Below are 13,050 nucleotides of genomic sequence, written 5' to 3'. Positions count from 1 at the left end.
TTTAAACACCATACACATTATTAATATATATTGTATATTTCCAACCAACTCCATTCTTAGGCTCAATTTAAGAAACACAATTGTAACAGGTTTTATACAAAAAATACTTCACTTCTAAGAAAGTAGACAAACTGCACAAAAACAGTACATGTATAATGTGCATAGCAAGATAGCTTGAAGCGTCTATGTATGGCTTTCTTTAAAATAAAACTATTGGGGAAAAAGGCCCATTTGGGACCTAATGTTACAGTTGACGTATGTAAACTGTTTCACATCTTTTAGGCACTTGCTAACAATAGTGTTCAATCCCTGAAAACTGAATTTATATAAAAAAAAATTATACATCTGAAATAAAACCCCCCAAAATAACATGGGTAAAGTCTTATATACTCCTTTTAAATTAAACAATGAGTTTTATTAGTGCATGCACAGAACTAAATTGAAAGAAAATAAACTTTTTATCTCAAAAACTTTCTGTGCAAAATTTACATAACTGAAAGGTACAAAAATATGTACAGGTTTAAATTCTTTGTTATATACAGAAGAGAAGCCCTGAAGTTTTCATTCAGTCAATGAAAAACATCATAACACTTGTAGTAACAATGTAACAAAAATTATATAGTAATTTTTTAATACAAGAACCCCATTATCCAATGATCCAACAAAATTTGACCCAAACTTACAAAGTGAGAAGTTTAAATCAATGATTCTGTTGTCATGAAAACATTCCTTTTTAAAATTCTACCTGTTGGGCATATCCCTTCAGAATCTGTCCTGAAGTTTTATGCATTGTCACTGAGTCCACTATTAATGCTTCTTCATTTCCAACTGCAAACAACCAGTACATAATCTGCTTTGGGTTGTCAGTCATACTGAAACGTTGCTAACAAAAAATGGTTTGTCCCAATTGGACATATTCAGACACTAATAATAAACACAAAAGTATGATTTACTTTGTTAATCTTGCTTCAAAATATTGTTTCTGAGGAGTAATTTTTAATTTTTGAGAAAAGCCATTCCCTTGGAAGTGCTTCTACGTTTCACTTTTTAAAGGGATGGCAACTAAGAAAAAAATTGGCCACTTGGTTTATGATGGGACAAACAACTTAAATCAAAGGAATGCCAAAAGTGAGTATAATCAAATTCAGAAAAATATTCAAGTTCTTTAAATGAACTTCAAACTAGATGAATAGAGGTTAATTCTTCTCTCAAGACTGCCCATCTACTGCAACACGAGCGCCATTTAGAAAAAGAAAATCTCCTTGGAAAGGTGTTCCACTCAATGACGTGCGAGACAGCTTACAAGGAAAAAAGACCTACTCATCAAAAACTTTTACCAAGCATCATATGAGGTGTAATTGTAGTGAGTTAAATGTACTCTCAACGGAGCCTAGTTACCTTCAAAAGAACTACATCTTGCAGGAGAGTAAGTTCTTTACCTAAGCTCTCTTAGAGTATCTTCATGAATGACGAGAAACTCCTTCGGTTGCATAGTGAAAGAGCTCTCAACCTTTTCAGAGGAGCTATAGTTATCAAGATTCATAAGGCTAGTGGAAGAGAGGGAATGGGGCTGTCAGCTGCTACTCTCTTTACTAACAGTCACTAAACTGGGAAAACTGTTTCACCATACTTTTCTTTAGCCTTAACTTCCCAAAAACACATATTTAAAAAAATTAAATCAAGGTAAATCTGTGATTAGTTTCTTTCAAAACTAATGTGCAGTGATGCAACTAATGTGCATTTTCAAATGCAACACTGAAACTTTTGCTCATCCATGAAATACAGCTAACTTTTAAATGTTTAATTTTGGTGCTATATTGAAGTAAAAAATGTCTGCATGGAGTAACCCAACTCACTATTTTCTTCTAAGGTAATTTTACTTTTCCTTGGTAATTATTCTAACATGTTCCAATCACGAGTAGCTTCCATTAAATGCCTCTGTCCATGACCAGCCCAAGCATCCTGATTGTCAAATACTCTACCGCAAAACCAACAGTTAAATTTAGCCTTCAGAGTATTTTCAGAGGTAGTTTTCACAATCTGGTAATTGTTTTTACTTGTCTTTTTGAGAGTTAACTTTAGCACAAATCTTTCCTTCACAGAACTAACAGGTTTAAATGTTTTGTGCCTCTTAGGAAAATCGTCGTAAGTTGTTTCAGAAGGGTTACAACAAACGGGTTTCAGTAAAGCATCGATAGTTCTCTTCGACAATGAAACCTTAAGAACGCGTCCATTAAATTTAGCAACAGTTTTCATTACATTTACTACTTCTGGGGAATCTGCATCAGGATGATTCAAAACTACAACTGGTTGGTTTCTCCTAGGACATTTCACAAGCTGTTTGGAACTAAAGGGGAAAAGCCGCAGAGTTCTGACTGTATCTTTTGAAAGCCTAGGTCTGTTGAATTCAAATGATTCAGGGATACTTTCAGGCTTTGCTTTTTCTTTACACTTTCTGTGTAAGGCTTTTTTTCTTGGAGGTTCTTGGTAACTATCTCTACACTTGCGTTTACAGTTTCTGCTTCTAGATACAAAAGCAGTTTCAGAATCTTGACTTCTTACATGATTTTTTATTCTTGAAACTTTTCTTTTCGAAGTGTTTTTCTTATTGAAGTTTCTCTCAATTGTACAATTTGTTTTACACCTTAATACCCTGGCCTCTGAATGGTCGGTGATACATATTGGCTCCTCAGAAGATTCTGGGCATGTTGCAGTAGAAGTTATCACAATTTCGTTTGCTGGCATCATATCATCTAGTAAGAAGGGTAAGGCATCTCTAGAAGATTCTGGCTCTTTCTGCTGTCCTGTAGTCTGGTTAGATGGTACACTGTCTTTCTGCAATGAGGATCCAGTGTTGCTTACTGACAGATTACTAGCAGCAGTCACATTTAAAACAGGGTTAAAAATTTTCAGCAATATTTTTTGTGGTGTTCCTTCAGGTTTCTTTGGCTGTATATTTTTCAAGCAAGTACTATTTTGGACTAATTTAGGTTTAAGCAGCTCAGTCTTATTTGGCATCACACACTTTAAAAAAACAGCTTGTTTGCCATCAGGCAAAAAGGTATAAAGAGGTGGTTTTGGAAAAATCTTGTTCTGTGGTTTTACTGAATCGGAGATATTCAACTTAGTGCCCTGATGCTCAGGTATTATATGAGTAGGAACAGCTTTCACTGAAGAATTTGCTGGCGTTTTAATAATATAAGGGCCTTTAAATGACAAAGTATTTTCTGGGCTACTTTTCATGCTCACACAGCTGCCAATGCTGGAACAAAGTGCAGGGGTCAGACAATTACTGTTTTGTTCTACTTTTAAGAAAGGTGCTCTGCAAGGTTCCTTAGTTGTAGTTCCACAAGCTTGAGCACTCTCAGTTTTGACAGCAGAAACACCTTCAAGTTTCCCATTATTAAATGTTAAAATCATCCCCGGTTTCTTGTTTAAAAGGAGAGGAGCAGGGATACCTTGTGTATTAACCAACGGTCTTCTTGAAACATGGAATCTAGGCTTATTAGTAAAGTGCATGGGTACCAAAAAGCATTTTGGAGTCTGAACAAATATAGCCTTTCTTGGTTCTGAATTTAGTGGATTATGCACATAGAAAGAATGTGTTGTGGCTCGTAGTTTGTCTTTGACGAGCTGCTGTGTAATTATTGCATCTGACTGAGTCTTAGGCAATGTGCCAAAACCGAAACTTCTAGGGGTCTTTGAATCTCTCACATCCTGTGACAGCATTTGCTTTTCTTTCCCACTACAGTTTAAATTCAGATCATCTGTAGGCCTACTAGTCCCCATACTACCAGATGGAATCGGGAAAAGGCCTTGTACTTTCAAGTCTTTTGAAGATTCAACTATTTTGTTTTCTCCCCCATGTCCCTGAAAAGACTGGGCACACTGAAGCGGAACATCTTTATCTGGAATGTTACTAGAGTCTTGTTTCACATCAGGTTTTGCTTTTAATACATCTAGAAGTAACTGGTTTAGTTCAGGTGGCAGAAGTTCTGATGCCTGCTGGCTCTGGAGTGAGAAAACAGATGTGATCCTAGGCATCATAGGTGACTCAACATTAGAAATGCCATCCCATTTAGGCTTTTCAGTCATGCTCTCTGAACTTTTATTTTCATTAGTGTATAGGTTTTGTCCATCAATGTTCTGTCCTTTTTCTAAAACACACTGTTCTTCGATTTCAGCTTGTGTTTTTAAAGTTCCATCTTTACTATTTAAAAGACTAATAGATGCTAACCGGCTATCTGGGTTTGAGCTCTCCTTCTTCACTGGTGATAAAACTGACTCACTTAAAACTGTCTTGCTGGATGAAGATTCTCTTTGAGGGTTTTCACACATTGCTGTTCCTGAAAACCTACGACGTTTATTAGAATTATTCACTTTTGAGTAATTATGAAAAGGTAATGATCCTTGACTGGAAGATTCAACAGGTAACTCAGAGTTGATATAATTAATGCAATAATTATGCATATCTCCACTGTTGTATGAATTTGGTTTGGCAGTACAGCTGACTTTATCTGGACTTTTAACTGTAGTACCTAACACCTCAGGGTGACATTGAGTAATATGACTGCCCCATAAGTCAACATTATCTCTTGTTTCTACTTTTGTGGTCAAATTCACTGATGCTGTAATCAAGTCTGACTCTACTGGTGAAGGAGATACACCTTTTTCATCATCCACTGCTGGAATAATATTACTTGTCTGAGAGAGCAAAGCCATTTCTTTTTCCGAAATTACCTTCCCTGAAAGTACAGGAGATGAAGATGAAAATGGAGGAGCTGCTTTCATGCAAACTGTGTCATTTAACTCAGCTGGTACTCCTGTTAAAAATGCAGTGGCATCCAAAGTCTGGGGCTGCAAAACTGCAGTACTGTCCCTTGCAGCACCTGACTGTGAGCCTGGTACACATGGATTCGGTTTAGTGGTAGGCAACAGTTTTATTACAATATGCTGTTTTCCATCCACCATCTTGAAGCCCATAAACTTAGCACTGTAGTTAGCAGGAATTGTTATTCTGTTGTTTTTTACCATTAACACTGTAGGTCCTTGTACAGCAGTCTTCAAGAAACCTGAAGTAGAATTTGATCCCTCTTGAGCTCCATTACATTGTCCAGTGGACACAAGAGTTGGTTTTCCCAACTCTGACTCAGCAGGTTTATCATTATTCTCACAGTATAGTCTTTCATGCTTTTCTTCATTTACATGTTCCTGAACAAGATGGCCTGGGTCTTCAGATGTAGCCTGTGTTCTGTTCACTTTTTTAAGCACTTGAGTATTTTTTTCTATACTTCTGTCACTTGCATTGTTGACTTTCTTGCGTCTCCAGAATGTCTTCCTTGATGCACCTATCTTGTATCTTTTCAGTATTAGTTTAAGTCCTGCCGAAGACTTCGCCATCCTTTTTTCATATTTGTCCTTTTCCAGTTTTTCTTTCGCATATAAATGTTCTTTGTGCAAAGTTATAACATGTCTTACAAGGTGCTCTCTCCTGGTAGCACCATAGCTACAATATTGACAAGTGAAGGGAAATGTACCAGAATGAATATAAAGGTGCTTCTGAAGCTCTCCTTTGGTTAAACATATATAATGGCATTTACCACATTTATAAAGGATTTCGTTGTGTCTATGGATATGCTGAACAAATGTGCCAACATCCTGGGTGGAGAACTCACACTTTTCACACTGAAAAGTACCATTTACACAATGTGTGGATGAAAAATGCTTTGTTAAGTCTAATAAAGTATATAAATTCTCATTGTTACAAATGTCACATTTTACTAAAGTGATTCTATGAGTTCGTCTGTGTTGTTTAAATACCTGGAAGTCATTTGCTGAAAAACTGCACATCTCACAAGGATAGGAAGGTAATTCACCATGGTGCCACATTTGAAAGTGTTTCTGCAAATCATTTGGGCTATACCGGGTGCTATCTCGGCACTTTAAACAACTGAAATTGAGTATTTTTGCAGACATTTTTATACCTTCGTCAACTCTCTCAGATTGATGAAGCAACATACACTCTTCTACAGAGCTTACAGTCTTTACATTGATAGATTTTCTTGCAGTCTGTGGCTTATGTTGAAATAATTTTCTGTATTTGTCAACTTCATGTTTTAATAGGACTTCATTTGGAATATGTATCTTCGGCAAAACAATTTTCACATTTTTTAATCCATAATGAAAACTACTTTCTGAAATGTTTGGTTTAAGTTGGTTCTGAAATTTTGGTTCTGAAATTTTTGATCTCAGACTATCAACTACCTCATTTTTCACATCATAATCTTTTTTTAAAGTATTTTGTTTTTCATCAAAAAATAGATGTTTCTGTTCAGATGGCATGATTTAAAAATAAAACAAAACAATCTCAATTCTTTTCTTCCTGAAAATTCTTGAAGTTACTTGTAATTTGAACAGGAAACAATACTGTGCCGCAACATCTTCAGAATACCAGGATTTTCCCCACATTAACTCACCTAAAATTAAACAAAGAACTGAAATTTTCATCACAGAAGTATCAGTAAAATTCATTTTAAAGTTCATTTTGCCACAAAGCAAGAATGCTGATCAAACAAATAAAAGATATAAAAGACCTGTTAAGTAATTTAAAAGTAGCTTACCAAAAAGTAAGTCTGAAGTAGAAATAACACTAATCTGGACCTCAGGAAATACAAGCTTTACTTTCGGCTCTGCTCTGTGACACTGGGCAAGGTTTGACTTCTCTGCACCTCAGTTTTCTCATCTAAAGAAAACCACAATTGGATAAACATCTTTAAGCTCTAAGATTTTATATTAACTTGACACTATAGTTTTTAAACAAGATTTTTAAAATCTCAATAAGAGAGCCCTATAAACTTAAGTCCCACTTACACACGTGGTTCCAATTATACACATATACCATTAACTTTCTCAGTTACTTAGTTGACCCATAGCTTTTACCTTGTGAGAATTAAAAGACTTCTCTCTAGATTTTCTACTTCCCTAGTGCCTCAGGGATAATTTATGTTTAAAATAAAAGTTTCACTCATCTAACAACAACAATAACAAAAAGACATTATCTACTCTCTCAAGTTATCATGGCTAACTGGTTTAAAAAAAGTAGAAATTAAAAGGAGGAGTACATTTCCCTGGGGTACTCCTAAATCTACTTACTACCTTTCTGGTTCCCTACCATTTTGGCTTTTTCTTTTTTTATCCCTAGAACTAAGGCAGATGGCAGCAAGGAAAGTCCTTGGCATTTCAGAATGTACTCATTACCATCTGCCTCCATTAATTTTAAAAATTACTGGTTTGTGTTACTCTAAGCAAATCTCAATTTCTGTGTTTTACTTTCTTCACCTATAAAATGAAAAAAAGAAGAAGAAAATTACCCCTACCTATGTAACAGCATCCTGTAAGGTACCATATAAATTGTAGCTACCACCATTACTGTATGTACTTATCATGTATGAGACATTATGACAAGGTGCAGAGGACAAAAAAACTGTAGAATTAAAAAGATGTTCAGTGGTTCAGTGGTGAAAACTCCAACCTTTGGATGTAGAGGGTGTGGGTTCAACCCCTTGTCAGGGAACTAGGATCCCGTATGTTGCATGACACAGCCAAAAAATAAACAAATAGATAGACAATATATTGCTGAGAATGGAATCTGAGCACCAAAGGTTCAGTAGCAAAAATATCAAATGGTGTATTACAAGAATTATATTTTCTTACTTTCATGTTCTTAAATATGTATATGACTAATAATTAGATAAGCTAAAAAACTAAAGTATAAATCACAGTAAGCTTCATCCACAATGTCTATCCAAAGGTCTCACCTCTAAATTCCAATTAATCTAAGTAACTAGGAACTTCACTGTTTCAAAAATCCTTCACTGAGGGACTATAATTAAAAGTTACATTACATTACTATTAAGAGGCCCTTTGAGTATTTCTCAAACTTAAGAATTTGGTTGTGTCTAAAAAAACACCTTCAGTATTTAAAAAAAAAAAAAAAAAAATATATATATATATATATGCTAACCTGAAAATGAATTCATTAGAAGCGTTTGAGTTTACTGAAATTTTTTTTTTACATACTATTCCTAATACAGTAAAAAAAAAATGTGAAACTTTTACTATATTATTTAAAGCTAAATGTAAAACTTTTTCTTCAAAAGTGAGAAAAATAATAAAGGACTAGAAAAAAGTTCAGTGATAACCTGGTGGATACTTCACAACAACTAAGAAAATTCTCTACAGTGTCACATTCTCAACAGTGACAAGCATCATAATCAACTATGGTGTTTTCACTACACCAGACTCTTGAGCATGGGGCTCAAATATGTGAAACTTCTTAAATACATTGAGTAATAAGTCTTCCACATTTGCCAGAATATCATATTGTGGTCATTCCAGACTATCGATACCCAGGCTTTTCTATTTCTATATATAATCAAGAGGAGTCTGTATCACAGGTTTCATTACAAAAGGCAAATTGCTTCTTATAGTATATGTTACATGTCCAAAAATGTGTACGTAATGCTAAAAACCACACATTTTGATAAAATTTCTAAAGATCATCAACTTCATTTCAAAATACCTATATAATTTAAAATTTTTCTCATGAAAACACATATCCCAAAGGACGACAACAAGTATATGACAAATAATTCAATCAACTAATACTAAAAAAAATCTATTATAAATATGATACATTTTGATGAGTGCTACTGAGAGATCCCAAAAACATGGTTGCCACCCTAAACTGCAGCTTGTAATCTAAAGGATGAGGTGGGGCATATACTTATGTTAATATTTGGCTTATTCAGAGTTGACCATCCAGGAATAAAACAGAAAACTTTTAAAGCAGAAAATAAATAGGATACATGGCAGCCAAAACAGATGCCACACAGTTCATCCATTAGAGTGCAAGTCCTTTCCACACAGACAAAACAACACTGAAAAAAGGAACCACCTTACTAAGAAATTCATTTAGCTTTTACTTAAGTCTGATAACTGCTAATAAATTAATGTTGAATGTGATTATTTTTTATATTTAATATATGACATGTATAATATAGCACCAAAAGAGATTAGTATTTTACGTATCTTGGGGTTTATTTGCCCTCAAATTTTAAGTTTGGAGAATCTCTTTTGTCAAATCTTCAACTATGGTCAACCTGTTTTCTGTGAAGGCAATCAAACACGACATCTGGTACCAAATTTTATAAGGATTGCCACCTATGGGGAAAAAATGTGTTCCATTTTTTTAAAAAGGAAAGAAATTTTAATCTTTCAACCTATTAGCTAATACTCTTTTCACTACAGACCACTCTCTATCTTACCAACAAGGACTACTGACTTTAAATCCCTTATTTAAATTACCGCCTTCTATATATGTATTATTATCTCATAACACAACCAACATCTTCTCAAGCCTTAAAATAATACTATTTGTTTAAAGTATGACTGGCCCTTTTTAAAAAGTAACCCAGAGCGTTTGCTGCATCAAGATGGCAACTCAAGCCATTTGATGGTCTTCCTCTCCCAGCTGCTCACTGAAATATAAACTAAAAAATGTAATTTTAAAGGTTCTATAATATGTCAAGAATCTAAAATATATTCCATAGAGATGCCACAAGGTGTTTGGAAGGTTAAGGTCCAGAGAGAGAAAAGTGAAAACAAATGCTGAAATAGCAACCCCTTTAAAGCAATACTTTCAAAGAGGAAGCACACTTCCCTGGTTGAATGAAGGACATTCATTCAACCAATATGCAGTAAGTGTCCATCATGTTCTAAGTAGAGAAGTACTGATTCCAGCCACTCCTTCTCCTATACATACCTTGGGAGAGAAGTGAGGGCTTGAGAGGAAGACTGCATGAAGCACTTTGGGGTGACAGAAGGCTCCAGCTCAGGTATGGGAAGAGAACAAATCCAGAGCTTTGAGCTGGGTCCAGAGACGAGACGGAATTGAGAGTTGCTAGCACCAGCTGTCAGGAGAGATGTAAAGAGGCATCATTTCTGAATAAAAATACATCTTCCTAAACCCATGACCATCTTGTTCTGTTTAGGAGTGCTGCTCTTCCTTTTTTTTTTTTTTCAGTTTTCAAGGTTTTTTTATTTTTTTATTATTATCATTATTATTTTTTCACTTTACAATGTTGTATTGGTTTTGTCATACATCAACATGCATCCGCCACGGGTGTACACGTGTTCCCCATCCTGAACCCCCCTCCCACCTCCCTCCCCATACCACCCCTCTGGGTCATCCCAGTGCACCAGCCCCAAGCTTCCTGTATCCTGCATCAAACCTGGACTGGCAATTCGTTTCTTATATGATATTATACATGTTTTAATGCCATTCTCCCAAATCATCCCCCCCTCCCTCTCCCACAGAGTCCCAAAAACTGTTCTATACATCTGTCTCTTTTGCTGTCTCACATACAGGGTTATCATTACCATCTTTCTAAATTCCATATATATGCGTTAGCAAGTCATGCTGGGAAAACTGGTCAACCACTTGTAAAAGAATGAAACTACAACACTTTGTAACACCATACACAAAAATAAACTCAAAATGGATTAAAGATCTAAATGTTTAAAGACCAGAAACTATAAAACTCCTAGAGGAGAACATAGGCAAAACACTCTCCGACATACATCACAGCAGGATCCTCTATGACTCACCTCCCAGAATATTGGAAATAAAAGCAAAAATAAACAAATGGGATCTAATTAAAATTAAAAGCTTCTGCACAACAAAAGAAACTATAAGCAAGGTGAAAAGAAAGCCTTCAGAATGGGAGAAAATAATAGCAAATGAAGCAACTGAAAAAGAATTAATCTCAAAAATATACAAGCAACTCCTGCAGCTCAATTCCAGAAAAATAAACGACCCAATCAAAAAATGGGCCAAAGAACTAAACAGACATTTCTCCAAAGAAGACATACAGATGGCTAACAAACACATGAAAAAATGCTCAACATCTCATTATCAGAGAAATGCAAATCAAAACCACAATGAAGTACCATTTCACGCCAGTCAGAATGGCTGCGACCCAAAAGTCTACAAACAATAAATGCTGGAGAGGATGTAGAGAAAAGGGAACCCTCTTACACTGTTGGTGGGAATGCAAACTAGTACAGCTACTATGGAGAACAGTGTGGAGATTCCTTAAAAAACTGGAAATAGAACTGCCATATGACCCAGCAATCCCACTGCTGGGCATACACACTGAGGAAACCAGAACTGAAAGACACGTGTACCCCAATGTTCATCACAGCACTGTTTATAATAGCCAGGACATGGAAGCAACCTAGATGTCCATCAGCAGACGAATGGATAAGAAAGCTGTGGTACATATACACAATGGAGTATTGCTGCTAAGTCACGTCAGTCGTGTCTGACTCTGTGCGACCCCATAGACGGCAGCCCACCAGGCTCCCCCGTCCCTGGGATTCTCCAGGCAAGAACACTGGAGTGGGTTGCCATTTCCTTCTCCAGTGCATGAAAGTGAAAAGTGAAAGTGAAGTTGCTCAGTCGTGTCCGACTCTTAGCGACCCCATGGACTGCAGCCCACCAGGCTCCTCTGTCCATGGGATTTTCCAGGCAAGAGTACTGGAGTGGGTCGCCAGTGCCTACTCAGCCATTAAAAAGAATACATTTGAATCAGTGCTCTTCCTACATGTAAGTCAATTAGTATCTCTAAGCTGTCAGAAAAAATTATGTTAACTTTCCTGACTCTGTCTAACCAAAAACACTAAGAAAATCTTGGTTTATTCTCCAACAATACATCTCAGCTCCCAGTGCCATCTAAAAAGATAGCTGGCAGAAAATCACTGGATGCAGCAGCTCAAAAAAGGGAAAATAATTGAAACACTCAGAGAAACCTCACCCATTCTCTCATCCAGCATGAGAAACATAATTACAGTTAAAAGTTACTGCAGGAAAAAGGAGAAAGATTTACCAAAAAAATCAAGTAATGATTGGCAATCTCAGTAAGACCTGAGCTAGGATACTGAGGGGAAAAAAACAACACAACAACAACAAAAATACTGCCAGGAAAAGGAACAAAGTAGATGGGGGAGAAATAATGGTTTTGAAAACAAGAGGAAAAAATTACATTGAGTTATTGCTTTCTTCTTGTTTTTTTTAAAGCCTTGAATTTTCAAAATCAAAGGCTCCCCAAATGCCAGGCAATATTATTAGTGTATAAGAAAATAAAACTCAATATCTAAACTTATTCTAGTAAAATGTTTCAGTTTAAAAGGTAAAAATGAAATTTTACCAAAAAAAGGTGGACAGAAAGTTATCTAAAAAGATATTCCCAACACCAACTTAAAGCAGACAACAATATTAATCAGATATTTTACTCACAATTCTAAATGCTAGAAGACAATGAAATAACAGTTTTAGAGTTCAAGAGAAAATAATTAACTCAAGAATTAATTCTATACCCAGGAAAACTGTCACATATGGGAGAAAAACACAATTTTAGATATCAGAATATTCAGAGAATACACTACATATATACTTTTTCTAGAAAGAAGTTTTAAGTAAATACTAATACTTCAGCAAAAATCAAATTTTAGTCAGAAAAATGACTATAAATAAATAATATGATATAGAAGAAGTATCTGTCAACTGTAACATCTACAAAAGAGAAGTATAATTTTTTGGTAAGTACAGTTAAGAAAAATAACAAATATATAAGAAGCCCTTAAAAAATAACAATGGGAAACAGAAGAAGTGACAATAACAAAATTCTAGATACTGGAAAGCAGATAAGTAGATAGTAAATGACCTGACACAATCAGGCAGACGGGGGGGGGAAGCTAAGAACTAACCCATTTTATACTCTGAATCTCCAAAAGACTTAGGAACTGGCAAGCACCAAGTAACTCTGAGATGGGAAGAAAAGAGGAAGAGGAGGCTAAAACAGAAATTTGGAGAAGCTGGTTGAGTTTTGGTTGGATGCTAAGATTCTCTTCCCCACTCCATCATGCTGCTGCTGTTGCTGCTAAGTCGCTTCAGTCGTGTCCGACTCTGTGCGATCCCACAGACGGCAG

General features: G+C 35.7%; 1 protein-coding gene across 5 annotated transcripts in view; it reads right to left on the bottom strand.

The window, feature by feature from the left end:
* Positions 1-390: 390 nt before the first annotated feature.
* Positions 391-13,050, bottom strand: part of ZNF518A (zinc finger protein 518A) — a 27,323-nt gene continuing 14,663 nt past the window's right edge. For all 5 annotated transcript variants that reach the window (XM_010833026.1, XM_010833024.1, XM_010833023.1 and 2 more), the window contains 3 exons: positions 9,824-9,971; positions 6,621-6,742; positions 391-6,476 (listed from right to left, as the gene is read on the bottom strand). In XM_010833026.1, coding sequence (XP_010831328.1) covers positions 1,894-6,342 — 4,449 coding nt within the window. In that variant the 5' untranslated portion in view covers positions 6,343-6,476; positions 6,621-6,742; positions 9,824-9,971 and the 3' untranslated portion in view covers positions 391-1,893. The remainder of the gene's footprint in view (positions 6,477-6,620; positions 6,743-9,823; positions 9,972-13,050) is intronic.

This window comes from Bison bison, unplaced genomic scaffold, assembly GCF_000754665.1.
Source record: "Bison bison bison isolate TAMUID 2011002044 unplaced genomic scaffold, Bison_UMD1.0 scf7180017862979, whole genome shotgun sequence".
Classification (NCBI taxonomy): Eukaryota; Metazoa; Chordata; class Mammalia; order Artiodactyla; family Bovidae; genus Bison; species Bison bison.
This window is presented reverse-complemented; position numbering and strand designations above follow the sequence as displayed.